Here is a 26,627-nt window from a genome sequence, read left to right as displayed (position 1 = left end):
ACAAAAATGTTGTGGACAGAAAGATCCCACTTTCGTAAAAGAAAAGAAAAGAAAAGATATGTATGTAGAAGAAAAGGGTAGATGCCAATATTTTAATTGTGGGATTATGAGACTTTTTTTTTTTTGCTCACTTGTATTTCTAGATTTTCTACAATAAACTTATTTCCCTTTTATAAGAAAACAACAGGACTTCCTTGGTGGTCCAGTGGTTAAGAATCCGCCTTCCAATGCAGGGGAACACGGGTTTTGATCTCTGGTCGGAGAACTAAGATCCCACATGCCACGGGGCAACTAAGCCCGCACGCCGCAACAACTGAGCCCGCACGCCACAACTAGAGAGAAGCCCGCATGGCACAATGAAGAGCCCGCGCGCTGCAACGGAAGATCCTGTGTGCCGCAACTAAGACCGAATGCAGCCAAATAAATATTAAAAAAAGAAAAAAAAAAACCCAGATGACATTAGTAAGATAATAACAGACACACCTAAAGGAAGAAATCCCTCACAGAAACAACTGTGGAGCCTCCCCGCGGCCCCCTCAGCTGGGTTTCCTCTTCCCAGCACAGGGCTGGGTGTGAGCCCTGAGCAAGGGGACCCGCGTGATTTTTAAGGGAGCCTCTGGTTCTTCCTAGGCAGGCACCTCACAGGCTCAACGGAGGAGAGGGCTCCTAAGAAGTGGGCCCTTTGGCCCCCTGAGGTCACAGCCTCATGGGACATCACACCCCTGAGGTCAGTGAACTCAGGGTGTTTGTGGCTCCACCTGCAGGCAGCTTGGTCCTGCTGCCCCAGAAGGTCGGCTGTGACCTGAGTGCGGTCGGAGTGAGCAGTCCAGCCCCGTCCCTTCCCATCTGCCCCGCTGGCCTCAGGGAGCCAAGCACCCACCACCCACCCTCCCCATGGGTGCTGGGCCCGAACGAGGCCCTCTGCATCGTGTGGTGCTTTAATTATCCCCAGCTCAGCCCTGGATGGTGGGCTTGTTACTTCACAGCACCAAAATGAAGCCCATAAAAATGCAGACTCCGCAGTCACCAGGCAGCCTGGGCCCAGAACCTGTGCTGGGACGCTTAGGACGCTGGCCCGCTGGTTGGGACGGGATCTCGCAGAGAGACGGCTAAGCCCCTGCTCACGCTGTTTGCCCAGAGCCTCCCGTCTCTGCTCAGCAGACTCTGGTTCACCCTCCCGCCGTCCAGGCCGATAATGTCCTGTTCAAACCCTCCAGTCCTTCTGGGGACACTGCCACTCAGAACCCACCACCCCGGGCTCTGTATCCAAGAAACAAGCGAGTGAAGCCACTTCCACGGCAGCCCGGGCTCCCCTGCCGCCGCGGCCCCCAATCCGAGGCCTCGGCTGCCCAAAGAGAATAAAGACGAGACAGACTGAGGTATAGTTCAAAGGTTGGTATCTTTTTTGGTTTCCTTTTTTTTTTGCTTTTGTAAAGAAAAATAAGGTTGTGTTTTTTGTTTGAAAGAAAACGTAAGTCAGCCCCCTCCCCGCCCAGCCTCTCCCCTGCCCCTGGGGGGGGCGCTAGGACCACCGGCCCTGGGCAGGAGGGGCCAGGCGGGCCCAGGCGCGAGAGGAGGGGGCTGGGCACTCAGTCAGGGCTTCCTCAGAGCCAGAGAGGAAGGGTATTCGGGAATGGAATTTGGCTTGGTTAGGCAAACAGTAAAATTAAAAAACTCGACGGCCACGCCCACGGTACGAATGGAGGCCAAGAGGCACCACCTCCGAGTTGGAACCATCTCTGGCAGCTGGAGTCTGGGACGTGGCGTGGCCCCTGGCCCCCAATCCCCCTCGTTCTGGGGTGAGGGGTAGGGCAGGAAACAGTAGCTCTCAGGAGTGGGGGGATGTCAGAGCAACCTCCTTCCCCACATGGTAAAAAAAAATTACTAAAAAAGCACCCAAAGCTTAATAAAACTAAACCTCCCCGGCAGGGAGGACTGGGGGCATCCTGCTTCCCAGCAGAACGCCTTGCCTGGCAAAAATGTGTAGAAAAATAAAATTAAACTTTATCCCTGAATGACAGAGTGAAGACCCTTCCCCTGCCGTCGTGAGCCTCCCCACATGAGTCTCAGAATTCACAGAGGCTGCTGCTTCCTCCTGAAGTGGCACGAACGCGTGCACTGACACACGCACGAGTGTGCACGCACACACGCACACACACACACACACACACACACACACACACAGCCCCACACCTGCGTCCAGGGCCCAGGGCAGCGGGACGGGGATGCTGACACCCACAGGCAGTCTCTCATTCCTCACGGCATCTTGAGGGTCCCTGTGCCAGACTGAGACCCACCCTTCCTCTTCTCGGGGGCAGGATGGGACCCCAGCACAAGGGCAGGTGTAGGGGGCAGACCTGCCGTATCGGTCGGAAGGGCAGTGGCAGGACCAAGGGGCGTGGGGTAGGAAGCAGGCTGGCCACAGTGGCCTGGAGACAGAGGTCGCGCTGAGCCCACCGCGACAGCAGAATGCTGAGGGTGGGCGTGAGGGTCCAGTCTCATCAGAGACCTGCAGGCTGAGGGGGTCAAACAAGGCCCCTGTGGACAGTGCATGAGGGAGGGGCCTGGAAACGGGGCGGGGCGGGCCCTGGGTAGTGCTCTCACGGCTGCAGGGCTGCTGCCAGGGAAGGTCACCAGAGGTAATAAAATGGGGACACAAGCAGGGAGAAGTGAGTCTGGGGGGTGGTGCTTACATGAGTCCAATTGGGCCCCTGAGACCCAGGAACTCTGAGGGGCCCTGGGCAGGAAACTCACCTGCCCGCCCAGGAGAGCCAGAGGGAAGGCGTAGCCCACAGCCCACAGGAAGGGGCAGGACAACGGCAAAAGATGCCGGCCCTCAACGGGGCCTGCCAGGGGAGGTTTATCCTCCACCCGGCTGGAGACCTCCCCTCCCTCCTCCCCCAGGGAGCCTGAGGCGGCCCACGGGACGGAGGGGTACAGTACGAAGATGTAATCACAGCCCGCGGCTGCGGGCTCAGGGCCACAGCTCCTGATCCCGTCACAGCAGTCGTGGCGTTCCCGCCAGGCAGGGCTGGATGGTGGGGAGGGACCCCAGGGTCATGCAGCCCCTCGGGGACCCCTGGCTTCAGGATCAGAGCGTCAGCACCAAACACACAACTGATGTCAGCCAAAGAGGTGGGCGGGGAGGGCTGGGACCCCCAAGACCATGCCCAGCCCCGCAGTCTGTTAGGTGGGGAGAAGGCTTCCGGGAACAGGGCTCCCTCTGGCGAGGTCCAGGGCCCTGGAGAAAAGGGCGGAGGCGGCAGCCCCTCGAGGAGGGCTGAGGCCGGCAGTGGTGGAAGCGGCATGCACCTGGGCGCACCCTCCGAGATTCTCTGGGTGCCGGGAGGCTGCGGACCGCGGGTCAGCGCAGGCTCTGGTACAGGTAGGCCGAGGTGAAGAGGGCGTTGACAGTCAAGCTCACGGCCAGGAGGCCCCGGATCAGCGAGGGGGCTAAACGACCTTCCAGAGAGAAAACGAGAGACCTGTGAGCAATGTGGGGCTGAGGCCCCGCCCCCAGGGAGGCTCTCCAGGGCTGAGGCCCCACCCCCAGGGGAGGTGCTCCCGGACTGAGGCCCCACCCCAGTTCTTTCGGGGCACCCGGAAGCCTCCCCATCTGAAAAGACCCAGGAACGTGGGGTCACTTAGTTAGATTCTGACTCCTTTTTTTTTTTCGGCTGTGCCCCGCAGCTTGTGGGATGTTACTTCTCTGACCAGGTATTGAACCCGGGCCCTCAGCAGTGGAAGCGGAGTGCTAACCACTGGACCACCAGGGAATTCCCAAGTCCTGACTCCTTGAAGATGCCTCTCTTCCTGACCCTGTGCCACCAGGCAGGTACCGGGCTAGGGTGGTACACACCTGCACCTTGCCATGGGGTACACCAGCTTTACAGACAGGACAGGACGAGTACCCTGCCCAGGCCTCAAAGGCGGTAAGCTGCTGACTGGGGTCCCCCACCCCAAGCTGATGCTGCTGGGTCACATCCCAGACGCCACCTGATTTGGGAGCAGCGCCCATTTCCAGTCAGCTCAAAACGATCATTACAGGAAAATCCTGTCAACATACACGTCTCCCACCCACCTGGAGGGGGTGCCAGGAGCCGACCGCTGGGCTTTACACTGAACTGGGATCTGACGTCACAGCCCGCCCCCATCCCGCAAGCAGAGGAGCCAGGATTTGAACCCAGGCAACTCAGTGCCCTGCACAGCCTGCAGCCTCTGCACTGGCCCCCAGGGCGCCCACGCTGACACCCTCCAGGGGAACTTTCTCCAAATGTGGAGGTGTTCTGCATCTGTTCTGTCCAGTCAAGCAGCCACAGGCCACACGCGGCAGTGGAGCGCCTGCAATGCGGCTGGTGCAGCTAAGCAAGTAGATTTTTAATGTTGTTACATTTTAACTGTTAGATGTAAAGAGCCGCCTGTGGCCAGAGGCTCCTGTAAGAGCGCAGATCAGACCCGAATCTGAGTGGGGATGCTGCCACAGACGGGGCCCAGGAGGCCTCGGGTGGGCCGTCTCACCCTCTTCTGTCACCCAAGAGCCCTCGAGGGGCTGTTCTCGGACAGCTCTCAGGAGGCGGCTGCAGACCCGGAGACCCCGCGCTACCCTGCCCCCCTCCCGCACATCACACGGGGTGCAGACCTCGCCAGGTGGGGGCCTCCTCCGCGCACCCTCTGGTGGTGGTGTCCACCACACAGGAGGACGACCGGGACGAGTCGTCCTCTTTCTTGATAGAGCGGCTGCTGCACGTGCTGCCCCCCTCCGGCGCTGACTTCATGTCTGCAGGGAGAAGGGGCGTTTCAGTGGGAGCTCATGGCTCACCCCCAGGGACAGACGCGGGGCAGCTCCACCTCCAATCCCAGGATGGTCCTCAGACGTGACTGGCCAGCCAGCCCTGCCGGTCCCAACTTGCTCGGCCCGCCCCAGGCAGTGGGCAGTGGGAGACCAGGTCCTCATTCAGGTCCTGTCTGTGTAGCTGCCGTGAAGGGAGCTGGCTTTAGATCAGGAGCAACAAACTCAAACACCGCCAGGCGGTAGAAGACGACGGCCACAAGCGAGGCTGTGGAGGGGGCAGGTCGGTGGGGCAGGGAGTGGCAGAGGCTGGGGCGTGGGACCTCAGCCTGCCCTTCTACCTGTCTGGCCCAGCGTGGCCAGATCTTCTGATATAATACGAGACACAGGAAATCCACACATTCATGTGAAAGTTCTAGATTTTAAAGGTTGAGGCCTAATTTTAAAAATTCTAAAATGCTTTGCGGAAAAACTTCATTTGAGCAAAACAAAAACATCTGCAACCAGATGCAGCCTGATGCATTTCTGACCATCCCAAGGGACAGAGGAGCCTCCAGGTCAATTGCAAGAGAAGAAAATAAAATCAGCCAGAAAAGGGCAACGTCCTGGAGGGTTCAAGGTCACCAGAAGCCAGGCCAGCCAGGCCAGGGACTTGGGAGAGTGGCCACACAGTCAGATAAGAGCCAGGACAGGCCCCGTGTGACCTCCTGACGGTGTCCCCACCGCTGCACACTGACCAGAGGCCTCCCATGGCCCGCTGGGCTCTCCTGCCTCCGAGAGGGCAGTCAGAGGGCCGTACCCACGGTGTGCTTCGTGTCCCGCGCCGGCTGCCTCTGTGGGATGGCGGGCGGCTCGATGGTGAAGAGGCTGCCGTTGCGGGGCGAGTGTTCGTCGGAGCTGCTGGGGGTGTTAGGGGCCTCCCCGGGGGGCGACGGGAACAGCAGCAGCTTCTGCCCCTTCAGGTTGAGCCGGGCAGGGCTGATAAGGGGCCTGCGGTGGCGCAGGGAGCCAGAGCTGGAGGCCACGGAGCCAGCCACGGAGGGCGCTGGGGAAGGGACGGGGGAGGAGGGGCAGCTCCCCGACAGCAGAGAGAAGTAATCTGGAGGGTGGGAGGGTGACAGAAACAAAGATGACAACATCGTGTCAATGTCTGCTCTGGTTATAGGACCGGCTGTCGTCCTGGGGCTCTTTCCTGTATTGACCCAGGGAGAAAGGCGAGGCTGGGCCTAGACTGGGGGGCAGAAGGGAGCCCTACTGAGGACTGAGGTAGGAGGGGCCTGCACCCCACCAGGCACCCGAGAGAGGGGAGAGGATCCCGGAGCCTCAGCCATGCCCCCTCTGCCCCCTTCCCCCTGACTTCTATCCAAAGCCCCTGGTTCCTCCCTCAGCTGAGAGCAAGGCCCGGGGAGAAACCAACCCTGGAGACCTGAGGTCAGCGACCCTGAGCCCCGCTGACGCCGGCACCCCCAGTGCCGCCTCCCTCCGTCACCACTGTAAGGACAGCAGCATCGCAGCTGATCCTAGAAACTCTCACGCCCACTTCCCGGAAGAGGAGACTGAGGCACAGGGCGTGAAGCACTTGCCCAGGGCTGCACAGCTGGGAGGCACAGGGTTGGGGTTTGAACGTGACCCCCTCTGGGGGCCCGTCTGACCCCAAAGCTCACGCTCAATGCGGCTGCTGTCCCGCCCTGCACACGCTCTGGAAACGCCGGCCCACGCGCTGCCCTGCCTCAGGCGGCTTCCCGGTCACTCCTCTTGGCGTTCTGTCCTCCTCACCTGAAACCGGAACCTCTCTGGATCGGGACACCTGAGACGGTGGGCGGCTCCCACTGAACAGATACCCTGAGTCTGGAGAGGAAAGAGAAAGGCAACACAGGTCCCTGCGGAGACAGGGCCCCGGCTCCGGCCCCCTCCCCGCCTCGCTCTGCCTAGACCGTCACCGTGTGGAGTTTTCACGAGGGCACGTTCCCGCCTCGCGGATGAGGAGGCCGAAGCCCACAGCAGGCCGCACGGGAGGTCGCGTCCCGGTACCTGACCTGCGCCTCCTTTGCTTCGGCCGTTCGGAGCCCTGCCCTGCTCCACTAACCCGTCGCCTGACCCCCTGCGCTGGGCCTTGGTGCGCAGAGCCCGCTGCCCCTCCCTCAGCCGAGTGCGCCCCAAGGGCAGGGGCTCCATCTCATGAGCCCCTGGGTCCCCTGAGTGCCCCGCTGACAGCCGAGCGTGGAGAGAGCCGGCGGCCTCCACGCGCCCGCGTGGGGGCTGCTGCCCCACTGCCCGAAGGGCTCTGAGGGGTCCGTCGGCCACAGAGCCCCGCCTGCCCCTTCCACCCACCGGTCCGGGGACACAGACCCAGGTCAACCCCCAAGTGACTGTGTGAGGATGGCCACGTGGCCCAAGCACAGCCGGAGTCCTTTCGAGAACTGGGGAGGGGCCTTCCTGCTGGGGCTGAGCTGCAGGGACGCAGGGGTGAGGCCTGCAGCGAGAGGTGCAGAGGCCAGCAGAGCAGAGAGAGAGAGACGGGAAGATGGACCTGGTACTGCGCCCGCGCCCCGGACCACCAGGGCCTCCTGACACCTGAGCCAAGGACCCGCCCCAGCAACGGAGACTCCGGGATCCCACCTGAGACCAGCCTGCGTTCCACAGAACTGCTCTGCCACCCTCGGGGCAGGGGGCCTGCTGAGCCCTTGCCTCGGGCCTCCCAGGGCAACCGGGAGGCTGCCTGTTGACACAGAGAACACTCTTCTGGGGAAGGGCCCAGCTTCCGGGCCCTCCAGGTCCCTGGGTCCAGGGCATTCCATGTTCACTCTGCTCCCCTCCCCCCGGCTCCAGCTGCTGTTCACGGAGGGCCCGCAGAGGCCCTGTCCGTCAGCCCCAAGGCCTGAGCTGGGACTGGCCGGCCACGGGCTCAGGAATTCTGCTGCACAGCCATTTCTAGAGGAGGGCAGGCGGCAGCCACCCTCCGCCAGCAACACGGCTCACGTTCGGTGACACAGGAGTCCCTGGAGTCCAGGTCTCCGTACGGCTCGGGGCTCTCACCCCTTCAATCCCAGCCTGAAGGCCTCAAACACTACCCACCGCTCAGCTCACGAGCTGTGTCCAGCGAGCCATGTCTCCTGCACTGTGGCCCACCCTCTGCCTACGAGGACGCTGGACTGCACACAGCAGACGCTGGGCGAGTCCCGGAGGGAAACAGGTCCAGAGGGGTGTCGGACTGGAGGGGGAGCCCCCTGCTTGGGGGAGCTGCTCAGGGGCTCAGAGACACTGCACGTCAGCAAGCCCGGCTTAACCAAGATGCCGCCCACCTTCCTAGAGGCTGGATCCTGCCGCGCAGCCCCGCACCCCAGGCCGCACCCCGAGGGTGAAGCAAACCCCGTGGGCACCGGGTGGCTTCCCAAGGTGAGGAGGGTCGTCACGGAAGACCCTGCTGGGGAAGGGGAGGGAGGAGACAAAGCCTCCGGTGACAGGGACCAGGTGCTGGTCACTCCGGGGCTCCATAAATGTAGCAGACCTGAACCGAATCCCTGCCCTGTGGACCACACAGAAAGGCCAGGGGCAAAATTCCCAGTCTCCAGTGTCTCAGAACAACGGCAGTTAATAATAACGGTGAGAACGGTGATAAAAGACAGAACCCCACGGGAGGGGACACGGACCCACCGGACGCCTAAGCACTTTAAATCCACCACCCGGTTTAACCCTCACGACCACCCAGAGTGGGTTCCACCACTGGCCTCAATTTTGAGGGCAACTGAGGCTCAGCATGGTTAAGCCCGTTGGCTAAGGCAGCCCATGAGTGGACACAGCAGGGTCTGAACCCAGTTCCGCCCGTCTCTAAGCAGAAGCACCACCACCCACCCCGGGCTCAGCCAGAGTCCCCGAGCCCGGCTGCCCCCAGCCCCGCGCTGCCCACCACGGCCCGAGCACTACTTACCTGCTCGCGTCAGAGAGGGGATGGTTCCCAGTGAGAGGGCCCGGCTGAGGCGGCCGGGCAGCGAGGAGGGCGAGGCCCGGCGGGGAGACCGGAACAGCTGCTGGTTGGCAAGTGGCAGGAAGCCGGGCGGGGTGGGGATGAACAGAGCCGGCGAGGGGCCTGCGACGCCTCGGCAGGGGACGGCCAGGCTGGGGCCGGCGGGGAAGAGGCCGGCAGAGTCTCCCGGGAAGTACCTGCGAGAGAGAGCCCAGCGGGCATGGAAGAGGGGACTGGGTCAGCCCCGGGGGCCCCCGGAGCGGCCTCCGCACGGCGGGCCCCCTCCCCTCCCACGGTGCGAGGTGGGGCACGAGTCGGGGTCCCAGAGGAGGCGTGTGTTAGTTGCAGCAGAAAAGCAGTCCGACCACATTCACGCCATTAGGAGCGGGTGGCTGGGAGGCACCAGCGTGACCCACCCCTCCCGGCATGCCCCCTCCGATCCCCTCAGCCTCACAGCAAACTAGGTCCACTACGAGTCTCGGTATTAAAGTGACACTGTCGCCCTCACCAGCCTCACGCCAACCCTTCACCTCGAAGCAAAAAACGCCCAGCCCTGCGCTGGCCGCTCAATTGGGCCGACGGCCTTGGGCTCCTCCGCGCCGCTACCCGCTTGGTGCCCAGAGCCTCCCGGCAGCGGCCGAGCTCGGGGAGCCCCTGCTCCCCAGGGCCCGACCCTGGGAGTCCTGCCGCTGCCCTCTGGTCTCAGACACTCCTCGAAAGCCCCTGGAAGAGCGGGGCGGAAGGCAGCCAAGCTTGGGAAGCTCTGGGAAGAGGCTCTGGCCGGACACCAACTTGAACTTAGAAAGACCCGTAACGATCGCAAGGCTGCCCGAAAGACGGAAGGTGACAGTGTCTCTTTAACTCGAGAACGGTACAGATCACACGACAGGACCCGGTGGCCCCAAGCCAGAATGTCAACCATGCTTCTGATTAAGGCAACCGATCACAGAGGGGGAGGGACAGAGACAGTTAATACATGATTAGTCCGCCGTCTGGACGGAGCTGCGGGAGGTCCAGCCTTACCTCGGTCCCCAAGGGACAACTGAGCCCATGGATAATGTGCCGACGGACGGGCAGGCTGGCTCAGTCCCTGCAGCAGAGCCGGGGGGCTGCCTAAGGTACCCCCCCCCGTGCCCACCACGACCTTGAGCTCGGGGCACTGCTGGCCAGTATCTCCACGCCACTGATTTCCCTATTTCTCATCCCTGCCCCTCTCTTTAAACAAGTTTTATGAGGAAAGTGTGGGGTCAGCTGACGCCCTCCTGGAGAATCGCGTGGCCTCCTTAAAGCCTTCCAAAGCACCAGGAAACCACCTGGACTTCAGAACCAAAGCCGGGGCCCAGTGTCTGGGGGACACGGGGAAATCAAGCAAATCTACGGCAGAGTCTGGGCAACCTGGCTGGCCCCAGGCTGGACGCGCCTGCATTCCACCCGCTGACCCATCCTGCCTAAGCCTGTCTGACCCCTACACCTCCTTTCCCCCAAAACACCTGCGGAAGGTTCTGCCTCTAAATACAAGATACGATTTTGTGCTGTCATTTTAGAATGACATACCGTTTGGCAGGACAGACGACCTTGAGGAGTGGCCTGCAAGGTGGGGGGACACTCAGCACGACAGTGAAGGGCGGTGAAGGTGCGCCGGGACCTTTGGCCAACTCGCTCCAATCACGCACGAAGCCCTGCCCCCTGCTGGGGCCTGCACCTCCCAGAGGACCCCGTCTGCCCTGTGCAGAAGCAGCCTGATGAGGGCGGGGCACGTGGGCCACGGGGGCGGGCACGCCCGGGCCCTTCCAGCGGGCGGCAGCGCGACTCTGCCTGCGCCGCCCCACCGGGCAGCCCACAGGCCAGGAGGCCAGGCCAGGCCGCGAGTCGGCCAAGGGCCACCTGCAGTAATCGGCAAGTAAGAGGAGAGGGTCCAAGTTGGGCTGCAGGTTTCAGAGGTGGCCAGCTGGGCCCAGGAGAAGCTGGGTCTTCTCAGCCCTTTCCTACGCTTCCCAGATCCTGCTCACACCTGGCGCTGCCCCATAGCTTATAACCTGAGTCTCTCATCCGCCCGGTACAGGTGCTTTCCCAATCTCTGATGCTACTAAAAATGGTGGCGCCGAGGGGGAGACGGTTCTGTGGTCTGACCCTCTCACTGGGACATGCAGTGGCATCACTCAACTAGCAGATCCTTGTGAAGGGCCAAGCGTGAGCCCTTGTCCTGGTTCCGCAGAAGACAGGCCCCAGGAGGCCCCTGTCAAAGGAGCCCCATCTCCGCCAGGCTCCCGAGCGCTGCACGGGGACCGACACTTCCTCTGGCGAGGCCCGCCCAGACCGCCTGTGCCTTCAAATCCCATCTCAGAGAGGCCCCGGCCCGGATCCAAGTCTGTGTGTCCGCCGGGACACAGGGGCTCCAGCGAGAGGGCGGGCGGCTGGCTGCACTGCCTCCCATCTGACACTGAGGGGGACCTTTGATTTTCCAAGCCAACCCCAGGCCAAGCCGGGAACAGGAGAGAGAACTGCATTTTAAGCAGCAGTTTATGGAGACGAGGAGAAGCACGAGCCAGCAGGGCGCCCGAGGATCGTGGGCCCTGAGCCACTTGGTGCCCACACTGCCAGCTCCCAAACCTGGCTCTGGTGGGCACCCCCGTCCCCCGAAGCCCCCGCCCCCGGCACAGAAGCCTCTGAAGGAACGTGAAAGAAAAAAACCAGAAAAGACGTGGTGCCTGACGCCCACCGGTCAAAGCAGGGCCCCGGAGGCATTTATTGAAAATACAGCATCAAAAACACTACATCTATGGCCGGGAGTTGCGGTTACAGTAATTGGAGGATCACTAGACAATCATCCACGTCTGCACAAGAGAGGACGGGACACTCGGTGACAGCTGCAGGCAGAAGGGACACGGGCCCCTCCCGGCGGGCTCCTGGGCAAGCGTTACGAGTGAGCCTGCTTGGCCTGGGGCGGGGACCCCAGAGCTGGAGGGAGAAGACGGCCCCTTGATCCCAGATGGTCTGACTGTCGTCCCCAGCGGAGGGGAGAGAGGCCCCAAGCAGGGCCGACACGTTCCCAGGTAATAAGCCACGATCCCAGTGGTGCCCGCACTTCCTCAGCTGTCGCCAGTAATGTCGGAAGGTGCTGGAATATGCTCTATGTAATGAAACTTTAAGGGACAGGTGGGTGATTTTAAAACATCACACCAAACACTAAAGAGGCCAGGAAGCCTTCCTCGATGAGCTCCATCTCAGTGACATGAAGGTGTCTTTCCGTCCCCACTAGAGGGCAGGAGCGACATCTGCTCAGCAGGCTCCTGGCCAGCAAGAGAGCTGGTTAGGGTTGTTATAAATAATTTAACTTAAATACACACGTACACACAGATGTCCTGCTTCTACTCAACACCAAGAAAAACAGTAATTAGCATCGCGCTGCCAGCTTCCTTGAGAACGGGAGATTCCAGAGGGCAGGGCATGCACAGCCAACAGACACTGGCTCCCTGCCTGGCGCCCGCCGCGCCTTCTCCCCGAGGCTGGCCGCCGGGCCGAGGGACGGCCAGCCCACTCCCCTCTGCCTCGCCAGCGCCCTTCCATCTCACGCTCCACCCGGGCGCTCCCCACCCGGCCGCCGAGGGGTGAGTGGAGAGGGGTGGCCGCCTCGGAGGACGGAGGGGCCTGGGCACGACTCCTGTTCCCCGGGGGCTCTGCGAGGGGCCTGAGCCGGGCACGCTCCACCTGCCCTTCAGGCTCAGCCAGCTGGCCGCCCTTTCCTGAGTGTGACCCGCACACGCGTGTGATCCGCTCTTGCCTTCCCTGGGCTCCCATGTGTACAGCGGAGGGGCTGGCGCACTTGGGGCCACACCTGGAGGGGGCTCGTGCCTGCAGTGAGGAGTTGCAGGACCCAGGGCCCTGGAGGGGCGCACGGCCTTGGTCCAGCCTCCTGCCACGGCCCTGGGAGGGCAGCCCCCAGGCTGGGAACTGCCTCCAAACGTGGACGGCACGTCAGCCTCCAGAGCACATCCACACCAAGGTCAGCACTCAGGGGCCCTGGAGAGGGGTCCAGCTCTCCACCCACAGGCAGTAAACAGGCTGGCACAGCAGGGCCTGGCCCAGGGAGAGCAAGGCTGAAGCCCTGTGCGGTCTGCGGCTGCCCTACAGGGAAGTGGGAAGCAGGAGCTGTGGTGCCCTCCCTGAGGGGCTCTAGGGGCCAGGAGGAGGGCAGTGACAGGCCAGAGAGGGACAAGGTGACAATAACCTGGTGTCATGGGCCTGCGTGTCCCTTGGGCTCCTTATTCCATGCTAACCTTGGGCAGTTGGGACATTTCCCAGGCATCATACTGGAGGAAGGGGGTGAGAGGAGGAAACTGGGGACACCCCTGGTATGGGGGGAAGGGAACAGGGCCAACGAGAGCAGTTCAGGTCCCGCGCTGCCTGCCGATCAGGGCCGCCTCCGCCCAGGAAGCCTGAACCCCAGTCCCTGCAGGGAACGAGTGGAGGGCTTGGCCATAACGGTTGGGGTCCTGCCTTTCGAGGGCAGAACCCAGGGGCTTCCCAGGAGAGTGGGCAGAGTGTGTGTGCCCAGGTTCTGCCTATCTGGCTCACAGTGGTGACCAAAAGATAGAGAAGTAAAGGAGAGAGTATTTAGACCTTAGACCTCCCCCCAGCCTGGGCCAATTCTCACCACGGCCTGGCTGTTAAGATACCTGCTGACCACAGGAGAGGCAGGATTTCCTCCCGTCCACCTTGAGAAAGGCCTCCCCCCACACACTCATGGTCAAGGCCTGTCTGGGCCTAAGAACTGCACTCTCCATTCCTGGGGAAGGAGGCTGAGGGATAACAGGGTCTCAGAGCAGGGAACCCAGGGGGCAGCCCTGTCTCCTCCTGGTTTCACCAGCTCCACGGGGCTTACAGGGCAACGGGCAGGACCAAAGGGACAGACCAGAGAAGCGACGGTGGGACGAGGTAGGGGACTCTGCTCTGGCCCCGGCTCAGCACCACCTGCCCATGCCAAGCAGCCCACGTGGTCAGGCCATGCGGCCAGGGCCCACCCTGCAGCCACCACCACCAACCCATGTCGGGGGCCCAGAGGCGGGGCAAGGTGAGAGGAGAAGCAGGCAGCAGGCCTGCAACCCTCTTCCTGTGGTGTCAGAGCCAGGAAAAGGGCCGTGGCCAGTGTGGGGTGCCTGGAGCTGCCAGCAGGAAGCCACGGGTCAGAGGCAGGCAGCATGGGCGCTGCCCGTGTTCCAGGCTCAGGACGGTGAGGGGGTCTTTGGCCAGAGAGGTGGAGGCAGTGAGCAGCTAGAGAGCACTCAGTGGGCTGGGGGCCTGGGCTGGGGAATGGCTTGGTGGAGCCAGAAAGGAAAGGGGGGCAGGCCTGACTCCTCGGGGAAGTGGAGGGGCTGGGCCAGGACCGGGGGCCCTAGGCTGGGCGGGGCCGGAAGTGAGGCAGGTAAGAAAGATGCAAGACAGAGGGGCACTGTCTGCGCTGCGGGCAAAGCCCTGGGCCTGTCCGTCCGTCTGTCCTCCCCCCGCAGTCACTGCTGCTTCTCTGACCTTCGGGGCCGGAATCTCCGTGGGCCCGTCGCCTTCCTCGTGGCCACGGCTGCTGTGAAGCCCACCAGGCAGCACAGGGACGTGGTGCTGAACTTGAGCGTGTCCAGCCAGCTGGGCGAGGCAGCCTGCAGGTACTGCTCGGCCAGGTGCAGCGCCAGCAGCAGGGCCCACAGGCCAGTGGAGAAGGCGTCGATCCTCCGGAGCCTGCGGGGAGAGCGGGAGTGAGGGCCCAGCGAGGCGGGATAAGGCGACCCCTCCCACTCTGCCACCTTCATCCACCCCCAGCCCTGCTCAGAGGACAGAACCCAGGGCCATGAGGAGAGCGTGGGCCTCTGAATGCCGCTTCCAACAGTTACAGGCCACATGACTCCGAGTCAGTGCTTCTCTGAGCCTCAGTGTTCTAGTCTGTACGATGGGGCTAAGAAACCTCCCTCAGAGTCACTGGGAGATGATGTGGACACCGTTCGGTACAGGGTCTGCAACCGCACGGGGAAGCAGAGCAAAGGCCCAAGGGCGCCCACTCGACCCTCCAACAGCCCGTGAGCCAGGTTATCGTCAGCCGACTGTGCAGATGAGGAGTCTGAGGTGGAGCAGCGAGGCGGTGTGGCCCCAGTGGCCCCTCAGAGCCCCGCCCCTCCAGCCTGGAGCTTTGCTCCCACCATGCCCCGCCCGCCTGCCCCCCACGCACCTGAGGCGGCCGGCCAGCAGCATGGCCAGCAGGCAGGTGAGCAGGCCCAGCCCCACGACGCCCATCTGGTGGCTCTGCCCAAAGGCCCAGGCCTCGTGCAGCTTCTCCGCCGCATGCTTGGGCAGCAGGCCCAGCAGCTGCCGCCAGCCCTCGGCCCCAGGGGCCGTGCTGTTGTCAGGCGGGGCCGAGCCATTGCTACCAGGTGGCAGGGCCGGGGGCAGGGGCGCCCCTGGGGCAAAAGGGTTGCTGGTGCCGTACAGCGCGGTGGTCAGCAGGAAGGCGCAGGCCAGGAAGGCGAGGGCTCGGAGCACGATGACCTGGAGCGGGGCCTTCACCACGGACGAGCAGAAGCTCTGAGGGAGGGAGGGAGGGAGAGACTGGTCGGCAAGAGAGACAGAGCCACCGACACCCATCCTGGTGCCCACTCTGTGCACGGGGGTCTGGCCGGGGCCCACCTGCCGAAGAACCCACCAGTTCCTGATGATCAGAGACGCCCTAAATTCTCACACCCTCTTGGCTTTGTTTCTGGTTCACCACTGGGTCCCATTACTCTGTCTCACTTCTGGGCCGTCACCCCACTGCGAGCTCCTGTGTGGGGAAGAGCTGTGCTGCCGCATTCTCTACAGAAATCCTTTTGAAGTGATGGTGACCTCTTCTTTCAAGTACGTTTTTTTCAATCGTTTTCAAATTCTCATAAAAAATTCCTATTGCGGCTCTAACTGGAATTGTAATAAGTATACAGATAACTCTGGCCAAAATTAAGCTTAAAAAAACAGCAGTAAGTTGTTCAGTCTGGGAACACGGTGGAGAGGAGGAAAGCAAGGGTCAGAGCATCCCACTGTGCAAGTGGGCGCGTGGCTGGCGCGTGGCTGTGTGGTCGGGGGCCTGGCTGCAGACTGGAAACCACACACCAACCAGTCAGCGAGATGGCCACAACCAGAGGGCACCTCCGGGGACCCAGGGGGTGGGTGGGAGTTTCTTTGGGGAGGATGGATTTTACTTCTAAACCCACTTGCTACTTATATCACATTTTTTTAAGCCAGGACATTCCAGCATCTGAGTACAGTGATAAAAATGAACAATGGTTTTAGCCAGCCAGTCCTGGGCTCAAATCCTGGTGACACCACACACCAGGTACGTGGCCCTCTGCAAGTGACTTAACCTCCCCAAGTCTGGTTTCCGTGGCGCCTTGGAGAGCACCCACCACGAAGGCGCTGGGAGGAACCCACACAGGTGTTGGCAGGTGCCCAGGCTCAGCAGGGCAGCTCAGAAACCCCTGTCACGCACGCAAATAACTAACATTCTCCTTAGGACCCCTGCTCCGCTCCGTGTCTGGGGACAGGTTGGGATGTGGCCCCACGGGACAGTTGCTGCCCCAGGGAAAAGGGCCTCAGTTCTGCAGAGCTGCCCCCCAGTCACTGGCCCAGCCCTCTGGGAAGGGGTTTCCTGCACAGACCCAAGGGCTGGGATGCCTGGAGTGCCCCATGGACGCCCCTCGGACCTGCGTGTGCGTCTGGTCGGCCTCCCGGCGCTTGAACTGGTGGCTGAGCAGCAGGGCGCGCAGCTGGCGGTTCTGGTGCTTGATGTAGTGCTCGACGGCCGCCTGGCACGGCCGGCACAGCTTGTACATCTGCTCCAGGTGGTGCCGGTACACCTCGATCTCCTCGTCATATCTGCCCTGCGGAGGGAGACAGAGGCTCAGGGTCTCCAGGGGGGTGACCGTGTGCAAGTCGTCCCCAATCTGCACCTGCTTCCCCCGCTGCCCAACAGGACAAACGGCTGGGAATAAGGGCCCCCCAGAGGCCGGGACACAGCAGGGCCCTCAGCTGACAGCAGACACTCCAGCCAATTCTGTCGCTCCGAAGGACGCACGTTGAGGCCAGAGTCTGGGACGTGGCCCCTGCTTCAGGCCCTGCTCCCGGACTCCAGAGCTCCAGGAAGGCAGGTGACCCACGGGGGAAGGTAGCTCTGGGCTGACACCACCTGGACACGGGCAGATGGACAACCCAGAGGTGGGGCTGCCTCCGCCCTTAAGCCCAGTGGTCTAGAAGACACCAGAGAGCCCCTGGCCGGGCCAGGGCCCTAGCAGAAACCAAAGGGCCTTTACGTTTCGGAACAGCCCAGGAGACTCGAGTCCCCTCCCACCCCTCCTCCCCCAAGAGACGCAGCAACACGCCCCTCCCTCCCTGCTTCCAGGGGAGGGCGGGAGGGTTATCAGTTTCATCTCTTGCTGGGACTGAATGTGCCAGAAGAGGTGCCCTGGCTGCCTCATCGCACATGCCTGCCCTTCTCTCTGCAGCCTCCCTGCCTCTCCCCTCCCAGCCCCAGCTCACCTCCATTTCCCTCCCTCCCCCACTCCCAGGCTGGGCCTTGGGAAAGTCAGTGTCTCTGGGCTTCAGCTGGGATTTTCTCCTGAGGTCACGGAACCCCCAGACTGGGTGAGGTGACACCAGCTAGATGACAAGGCTGCTGGGCTCCACGGTGGACCTGGGGGAGGCAAAGCCCTAACACCAAGCCTCTCGGCAGCACCTGTGTCCCCTCCTCTCCCACAAGCCGGGACATCGTCCACCAACTCCAGAGCAAACTGCCCACCAGCCAGTGGCTAAGACTGACTCAGAGGGACACGGACAGGATGGTCCAACAGGGCCCCAAGCTGGAGCCCAAGGACCCTACCTCCCCCTACCCAGGGACAAAGCCCTCTGGGCTGGCAGGAGCTGGGCTTTCCATGATGCTCCCAGGCTTGGGGCCCCCAGAGCAGTGACATGAGACAGAAAGAGCGAGAAGCGAGCGGCAGCTGAGGTGGACTACATCACACACGCGGAACACAGGGCCAGCACGGGGCCTCCCCTCCACTGCTCGACCCCCAGCCCCTCCCACACCCGCTCACCTCGTCGCGCGGCGAGAAGGCGGCCAGTTGCTTGATCTTGGTGGTCTGGTGGTGACTGCACCGCCGGCACAGCAGCACCTGGCTGCTCACCCACTGCGGGGGCTGCATGGGGGCTCGGGGGCCGGGCGCCCCGCTCACCACGTGGTTCAGGTGCTCCAGGTACTGGGCGGGGATCGGCTTGTTGTAGTCGCCGTTCTGGGGGGGGAGGAGGACTTGAGTCGGGGGAGCCCCTCCCTACGGGCAAGAGCCTCCCCACGGGTTCGGGCCAGGCGCCGGACGGAGGGCCCGCGTGCCCGCACTCCACGGAAGTGGACCGCTAACACTCCCTTGCTTTACGTGCAACGCAGAAGCTCTTCTTCCAAAGAAACTTCACGGGAACCCCCAACACAGGCGACACGCTGAGGGTGCAGCCTGGACCCCGCCCCCTGCTCACACTCCCACCTGGTCTCCCTCCTCAGGACCCAGCAGGGGCTGGCACAGGGGTCGGCAATCTCTGGCGGTGGGCTGGCTGCCCACGCCTGTGAGTAAAGCTTTCCTGGGCTTTATTCACAGCCACGCGCGCTCACACGTCTGTGGAGGCCCTGCAGTGCCGAGCGGTCGCAGGAGACTGTGCGGCCTGCAAAGCCTGAACCCCTCACTGCCCGGCCCGCAGAGAGCCTGCCGAGCCCAGCCTGGAGCAAGGCAGAGACTGGGCTTCAGAGCCAGAATGATCCGGGTCTGAACCCAAACCTGCCAGTTTCAGAGCTGGGACTTTGCACAAGTCACCCTAGCTGCCCAAGCCTGTCTGCTCCTCCTCAAAGGAGGGGCCCAGGGTCAGGGCCCAGGGCCCGCAGGTCCTGGATGGGAGGGCCGCACCTCCTGGAAGCCGTTGTACTGTTCGCAGTGGGGGCAGTCCCAGCAGTTGCGGTTCCCATAGGGCACCACCGTGTCCTGGTTGCAGAACCAGCAGTTGACGACGGTGTGTGTCGGCTTCATCCTGTGGACGAGCAGAGTGGAATCAGCGGGAAGACCTCCGTACCCATGCGACAGGAGACCAGGGAGAGCATGTGGGAAGCGGGGTGGGGACCCCAAGCTGGAGCTGCAGGCAGGCGGAGGAGGACAGGATGCTGTGTGTCCGACGGCAGGACCTGGGCTTCTCCTTGGCCTCTGAGGCCAAGCCTCCCCCGAGCTGGAGAGGCATCAAGAACCCAGGGCCAGCCAGGCCACGGGGCCGACAGGGACCAGGCTCTAGGACCACCCTCCACCCCCGCAAGGCCCGCAGACCTGGGCCTGTTCCCAGGATGCGGAAATGGTGCTCCCTGGGGAGTTTCCAGATGGAAGGCACCTCCTGGGCTTCACAGAAGTCCCCAGGAGAGCGAGGGCCAAGGAGGCCAAGGGGTAGGGACTGCAGAAGGCTGCTCAGCCTGGGGCCACCCCTCCCCAGCAGGGGGACAGGACAGGCTGGCCACAGTGGCCCTTGCCGGCCACATGTGTGCTGACAGGTGGGGTGTGAAGGATAATCCCAGCCCAAGCACCGACGGATCTGTGCTCTAGGGCCGTCCATCCATCTCCCTGGCTGTTGGGGGTGTGTGTGTCGAGGGGGTTGGGGAATGGACATGGCAACTACCAAGCAAACCCCTCTAGTCCCAAGAATCTAAAACAATGTGGGCAACAGGTGGCAGCTGCTTGAACCCTGGGGTCCTGGCCTTGCCACTCCTGTCTCCCTACTCACCCCCAGAGTCCACCTCCAGCTCTGGGGGTGCCGCCTGGGCCTTCGCTGGGATGGGCAGCCATACCACACACGGACACCCCTACTGTCCACAGGACAGCATGGCCCCAACCTTCTGCGAGCCAGAGCCCCCGGCTCTGCCACCTTCTCCTCTCCCAGCCTCGGCCCGCATCTGCAAAGTGGGAGCGATCACAGAACCAGGGCATGTGCGTGTTACAAGGACCCAATGACACAAGACACGTAAAGGTGCTTGGCAACGCAGGGCGCTGGCTGTGTCACTACCCTGTCCCCGGGACTGTCAGGGGCCTGGAAGAAAGGCTGGCCCCCCGGGAAGCAGAGCTGCTGCTTCTGACACTGCTGATGCTTCCTGGCCTTGCCCTTCCACTGACCGTGGGCAGGTTACTAGAGTTCTCCAAGCCTCAGTCTTCTCACCTGTCGACTGGGGACAAGACATGTCAAGTGTGGGAAGCGCTTACAGTGCCCAGCTAAATACCCAACAAATGACAGCTTACATGGGGAGGGCAGGGGAGGGGAGGAGAAAGCCCGGACAGAGACAAGGACATGAAACCAGACCTCGCAGGGAAGGGTCCCAGGGTCCACAGAGGGCACCTGCAGCTCCAGTTCAGGCCAAGGCCCTCAGAATGGCCGACAAGGGACCGCACGTCTTCAGCATCACTGAACCAGAGGACAAGGCCCAGAAACAGCAGCACTGGGCAGCGTGGCTCGTGGTCATGGTGTGGCCTTTGGGGAAAGTCCTTTCTTTATCTGGCCAAGGGGGATAATGATAATCTCTGCCCACAAAAGGCTGCCGAGGGGCTCGGACGGAAGGCACCTCCTGCGCTTCACAGAAGTCCCCAGGAGAGTGGCTGCCACCTGTCGCCCACATTGTTTTAGATCCTTGGGACTGGAGGGTTTTGCTTGGTAGTTGCCACGTCCATTCCCCAAATGAGAGAATTTAGGAAAGCGCTGAGCTGGGCAGGTGATCAGCGGAGGCATTTTGACAGCTTCACTGGGCTTCAGGCAAAGAACAGTGGAAGGAGGCGGCTAGCGGTATGGGAACCTGCTCTGCTGAGAAGCCGGCACTTGGCTTTCTCTTTGTTAATCTGTACCTGCTTTACAGGCTTCTCTGTTAGAGTGCACAGTGCTGCGTCCAAAGGGGTGATGAGGCAGGCCGGAAAACCTCTCCCCTCTGCCCCCAGGTCCTGCTGTCCTCGTGATGGGTCCCTCTGCCCCCTTCACCCCAGAAACTCACCGCACCACACCCCGCCTCTGGAAAGAAGCCAGCAGGAGAGCTGGCAGCCCACGAATAAAGAGAGATGGGAAGGGAATAAAGACAACCGGTGGCAGGCGAGCAGGAACTGAAGCTTTGGGCCAGGGGGCCAGGCACGAAGCCCCTCCCGCCCAGGAAGTCATCGTGTCTACCCTGAACCTCCAGCTCTGTTGCTAGGGAAGTGAGCCTGGCCTGGAAGGAGGTGGCAGGAAGGGGAGGCTGGGGATACGTCCTGGTCCCTGGGCCAGCGGCTCTGGCTTGGTAATCCCTGCCCAGGGTTGGCGGGGTGAGGGTCCTCTCTCGCGGACAGGGCAGCTGCCTGCCACCTTGGCCAGATGGGGTCCCCGCGCCAGGAAGTCACCTCCCACAGCTCCCAAGGGGTGAGCCCTGAAGGCGCGTGCAGGCCTGTGAGCGGCAGACGGACCAGCAAAGCTACGGGGAGCTGGGTGTGAATGTCAGCTCCCCAAGCACCAGCGCCGCTGCTGCCTGCCGGAAGCGCCACGCGTCAGACACGTGGATGAAGTGACTCACATTCGCGGGCTGCGCTTGACGGCTGACCTCACAGCTCGTACGTACTGTCCCCACAGCCACGGTGCGGCGCGGGCCTGGCCTCTGGGCCTGCACCCACCTCTACCAGGCCTGACGCAGGAGCCCTTGGGTCAGCCTATTCTGCGCCCGCTTAGCCGGGGCTCTGCTGCTGCTCAGGGAAAAGGCCCTCCAGCCTGCTCCCCTCCTATCCCTCACCCGCTTCTCCCGCAAGCCAACAACCTCCATCCCCAGTGAGGCTCTGGGTCAAACCACTCTTCGTGGTGGACAAGATCTGAGGGGACAAGACAGAATGTCCCTGTGACACAGGCAGGAGCAAGTTAGGTGGGTCCAGGCCAGGCCACCTCAGGTGGAAGGCTGGGCCCCAGAGGGTGAGCGGCCGGGAGGGTCTGGAAGGTACTCACCCAGCTCCTGCTACCTGTGTGCTGAGCTCTCTCAGGCTCTGCGGGGGTTGGAGGAGGCCTGAGGCAGCCAAGGGCAGGATGGGCCCCTGGGGGGAGCCAGGGGCAGCTGCATGCTCTGGAACCGTCCCTCCACAAGCCCCAAACCCACAGTGGGGAAGAAAAGATGAACACAGGCCCCCAACAATGGTATCACCCCCTCAGCCCCACACGTGGACAGTTAGTTACAACAGAGCTCGTGCCCTGGCATCCCGCCGTGCCCTACAGGTCTGGTGGGAGCGGGGGGTGTCAGTTCTAGCCCACCACTGGCCCACCTCTCTGAGGGCTGCAGCTCCAGGCCCTCGGTCCAGGACCCTGCCAGGGGGTGGGCACCTGCTGTGAGCCCAGCACTGTGCCACATGGAAGAGACACTGATGGGGATCAGTCCCTGTTGGGGGGCGGGGGGGGTGCTCAGAATCTGGGGGAGGCCCATGCGTCCACCAGTCTCTGCCAGGCCCTGAGAAGTTCCCCGAGAGGGTCTGGCACACAGCCTGTGACCCTGGGCACCACGTGCTGGCCTGGCGGGGTCTGGAAGATGGTCTCTGAGAGTCAGGCTGGTTCCCTTGGGGGCCGAGAGGTCAGCCTCCAGCAGGGCCCCGAGGGGATCCCAGGACAGGCTCATAGGCGAGGGGTCCTTGTCGGACCCCACACGGCTCCTCACTTGCTCCTCTGTGCCCTGAGTGTTGTCCGATCCACCAGAGAGAATCCAAGGAGCAGGCTCCTGGGCAGCGGGACAGCGGCACCAATGTGCAGCTCAGTGCCACCAGGACCCAGCGGGCCTCCAGCCGCCCGCGCCAGCCTCAAGGCGAATCACACTTAGGCCCACAGCAGTCCAGCCAACACCAAGACAGAAAGCCCGGATCCGCCCTCGGTGGACCACACCGGTCCCTCAGCACAGCGCCGGCTGGGCACATGCTGGATCGCAGGGAGGCAGAGATGAGCGAGGCTCTCCACTCCTGACCCGGACACAAGGACGAGAACAACGACCTCACAGGGCAGCTGGTGACAGGTGCAATAGGAGAGAGCCAACAAGTGGTGCATTTGCCGTCACCCTCAAGAACGGGTTTGCCGGCCAGCAAGGCAAATGAGCAGGTGGCCCTCAAACAGATGGACTGCGCGCAAGGGGGGCACCACCCGGCATGCGTGCGGAGAGCAGGGTCCCCCCAGCCAGAGTGCGCAGCACCAGGAGAGCCTGGCAAGAGGTGAGCGGGAACCAGGGACCCTGGACGCCAGGCTGAGGCTTAACTCTTTTACCTGGGAGGTTGCATCCTCTGTTTCCAAACACCAGAAAGTAGACAATCCAATAACCACCTACGGGGGCCTCCAGAGGTCTTGAGTAGGGATGTGATGGCAGGAGATGGATACGATGGCAAGCGGCAGAGCCTGGGGGTGGGAGTTTGGGTGGGGGAGGCACAGGAAGCCACCAAGACTGCCTGGGTACAGGGCGTGCCAGCCTGGGGAAGTGTAATTGGGGCTTCCACCTGGCCTCCTATGGGTGCAGAGTGACAGCCAAGTTGCTCAGTGAGGACCCAGAGCACGAGGCTTGGTTAGGAGCTGAAGGGCCAGAGTGAGGCAGGGCTCTGCCGTTTAGCAGCTTGGTGTCATAGGGCAGGAAGCCCAATCTCCCTGGGCATCTGTTTCCTCATCTGTAGAATGGGGCCAACAGCAGCTCCTGCCCCACGCCAGGTCATAACACACAGTCCGGTCAAGAGGACTCCGCGGGTGGGAAGCCAGGGTTGGCCCTGCCGGAGGCTCTGGGGACCGCAGCCCTTCAGAGAAGCGGGCTCTTCCCCCTGCTCCCCGGCCGATCCTCCGTCCAGGTCCCTCCATCGCTGTGCTGAGCCCCCAAACACCCAGCCGGCCAAGTCCATTTCCAGAAACAACTCTCCTCACATGCCCTCCCCAGGGTCATTCTAAACCCACGCTGTGGCCAAAGCCATTCCTCACTGTCACTGTTTCCCCCACAGAGGAGAAGGGCTCAGCCTGGTCTTGCTTCTGAATCGTGACAGTGGCTAATTTATGACCCCCAGACAAAAGCCAGCGCTCTGGTAGAATCTCAGAGCCTCCTGGGAAAGGGCTGGTCCTTCTCAATCAAAAGGTCCCAATGCCACACCACGACTCTGGTGTCACGCCACACTGGTGCCCTCCTGGCTCCCCTCGAAGCAGCTCACCCAACACTGCACCAAGGCCTCAGACTCCTGTCTCCGGGAGCGGGAAAGCTGTGGCTGGCAGCCCAGGTGGGGAGACGGGACCCCCAGCAACAGCCGCAGCACAAGACGGGAGCTTGAGGCACAGTGAGCAAACCCAGTGCGAATCTAGCCACACCAACACAAGTGAGAGCTGCAAAGCCTGGACACAAGACCTGGCCCAGGCTCTGGTCCTTGGGCTGACATTCCCTGCCCCCGGTTAACTGGGAGGCAAACCGGGCTCTGGACACACCTCTGCCGTCGACACGCTCTGGGAATCTGAGCAACAGCAGGCGGCATGCACCTCTGCACCTCCGTTCCCTCGTGCATAAGATAACTGGTTTGAACCAGCTGGTCCGGCAAGCCCCTCCAGCTTCCAAATTTTGGGCAGAAGCTGGGACACGCAGAGCTGTGCGTTGTCAGGGACCCCTGAGGCCACCCCCTCCTCAGCCTGCCAGTCTGGCTCATCCTGCAGACACAGCTGATGTCCCTCCTACCCCTTCCTCCCCCAGGAAGCCTGTGACTCAGTCGCCCTCACTTCTTTTCCCTTTGGGTGAGAAGCAGTACACGGTGGTGGCTAAGGAAGAACAGACATGCCTTCCAGGTTCAAGTCCCAGCTCCCCCACTTGCTGCCGAGTGACCGTGGGCAAGTTCCTTCGCTTCTCCCACCTAAGAGCTGCGCTTCCACATCCCCTGCTGAAGCTACAAGCCCACCCATTCTGTCTCCAGAATGTTCTCACAACCCCACCTTTCTCCCCTATCCCCTGGGAAGGTGGATCAAGTGGGTTGACAGTGGGGCTGCCCCTGAGGTCCTCCTGAAGCAAGAGGCCATTAAGCTTTTATCCCTGACCATGGAGACCAGCTGTGCACAGTGGGGTCAGCATGATCTCGGAGCCAGGGTCGGGGGTGGGGAGCCGCCACTGAACCCGCTGGGCAGCCCAGCCCGGTTTAAACACCTCTGAAGTATGTCAGGCTTGCCTGCTCTTGGAGGCTGTGGAGCCCGGGGGTCAGGGATGCAGGCTCCAGGGTCAGGATACTTCAGCTCACACCCTGACTCGTCTAATTAATAACAATTTATGTAGCTCTTTTGTCCCTCAGCTTCTCTAGACAGAGCAGGGGTTGTGACTCTGAAATGGGCTTATGTGAGATTAGAACAACGCCCGAGACAGCGTATGCGGCTCAGAAACTACCGGTCGGTGTTCACGCGACCCAACGTGCCCCTGAGGACCAGGGATCGGGGCTCAAGACGGAAAGGAGCAAGGCCCGACCCCCGCTCGACGCTCCCGCAGGGTTTGGGGGCCCTGCAGACCCTGCAGCTGGGCCAGCGCAGATCTCCGCGGGGGAGGAAGTTCGTACGTCAAGCGCTGGCTGTCCCCGCCCGCCCCACATTCCTGGGGTCCCCCAACCCACTCCTCAGCCGCTTCCCGACTGGGGATCCCCAGTCCGGTTTTCCTTCCGGGGGCGGGGCGTGCACAGTGGGTCTCGGCGCGGGGACACACGGCCGGGCCCCACCGCCGCGCCGCGGCCTCGCCGCGCTCACGGACAGCGAGGCGCGGGCGGCCCCGGAGCCGGCGGGCTTGGGAGGACAGCGGGCGCAGGGCGGGTGCGGGGGCAGGGGCGCGGGTGTGATACTAGCCGGCCGCGTGGGCCGCGCGCACTCACCTCCGTGCGATGCGGTAGAGCAGCACGCCGGCGGCGGCGCACGCCGTGACCCCCAGGCCGCCGGCCAGGCCGGCCGTTGGGTAGCGGGCCAGCAGCGCGCTCATTCCCTCCATGGCTCCTGGCGCGGGCGATGGGCTGTGGGCAGCGGCAGGCGGCAGGCGGTAGGCGGCGGCGGTGGCGCTGGCGGCTGGGCTGAGGGCCGCGGGCGGGACGCGGAGCGGCGGCGCGCGCCTCCTCGCGCCGTGACCTTCGCCGCTTTGTAGCCGGCGCGGGCCCGCCCCCTGACTCGGCGCGCTCCCGCCTCGCAGCCAATCGGAGCGTGGGGCGAGCCTGGTGGGCGGGGCGCCGGCGGAAGTCGCCGTACCGGCCAGAGCGCGCCCTCCCGCGGCCGGAGGGGGGAGGTGGCGCGGGGCCCGGCCCGGCCCTTCTCCGCTCCCGCTTCGCTCGCCAGGCGCCCCAACTTCAGCATCCCGGGCTAATAAGTCTTTCCCCGGCTAGTCCTGTCTTCCCAACGCCTAGCCAAACCGGGCCTATGCGCGCGACGCTGTTTTACGGCAAGTCGGAGCTTCTTAAGCCGCTTCCACTGAAGCCACTCCAATGGTCAAAAAATTAGTTTGCAGAAACATGAGCCACGCCCACTCCTGCCATAGGGAGGAAGGTAACTAGATCATGGGACAGCCATGCTACGGAACGTAATTCAACTATTAGAATGTCAGAGCTATAGGTATTGGCCTAGAGGGATGAAACACTTAAAAAAAAAAGCAACATGCACATTAATTTTGATAATACCTAAGTTTGAATAAACTCCTATAATATGTGTATGTTTATTGGAACAGACGATGGTTAACATTGAACTGCAAACAGCTACCTCGAGGGGGTGAAGATTCACTTCATGAAAGTGTTTTAGTATTATTGGTTTGTGCTAAATTACTTATATAACTTAAAAAAAAAGAAGCTCAAG

General features: G+C 62.5%; 1 protein-coding gene across 2 annotated transcripts; it reads right to left on the bottom strand.

Annotated features, from left to right (window-relative positions):
* Positions 1-1,391: 1,391 nt before the first annotated feature.
* Positions 1,392-25,792, bottom strand: TMEM201 (transmembrane protein 201). Of its 2 annotated transcripts, XM_060013696.1 has the most exons (11): positions 25,667-25,792; positions 18,710-18,830; positions 17,855-18,049; positions 16,469-16,645; positions 14,968-15,320; positions 14,280-14,483; positions 8,718-8,950; positions 6,566-6,637; positions 5,589-5,888; positions 4,640-4,777; positions 1,392-3,462 (listed from the first exon to the last, which is right to left on the bottom strand). In XM_060013696.1, exons 1-11 carry the CDS (start codon positions 25,777-25,779, stop codon positions 3,365-3,367), a joined length of 2,004 nt encoding a protein of 667 aa, XP_059869679.1. In that variant the 5' UTR covers positions 25,780-25,792; the 3' UTR covers positions 1,392-3,364. The 2 variants fall into 2 exon arrangements, with proteins under 2 accessions (XP_059869679.1, XP_069396820.1); XM_069540719.1 differs by lacking the exons at positions 1,392-3,462; positions 4,640-4,777; positions 5,589-5,888; positions 6,566-6,637; positions 8,718-8,950 and having other exon boundaries at positions 11,466-14,483.
* Between the last annotated feature and the right edge of the window lie 835 nt (positions 25,793-26,627).

Source organism: Delphinus delphis, chromosome 1, assembly GCF_949987515.2.
Source record: "Delphinus delphis chromosome 1, mDelDel1.2, whole genome shotgun sequence".
In the NCBI taxonomy this organism is placed as follows: Eukaryota; Metazoa; Chordata; class Mammalia; order Artiodactyla; family Delphinidae; genus Delphinus; species Delphinus delphis.
The sequence above is the reverse complement of the archived record's forward strand: the minus strand, read 5'-3'. Positions and strand labels throughout refer to the sequence as shown.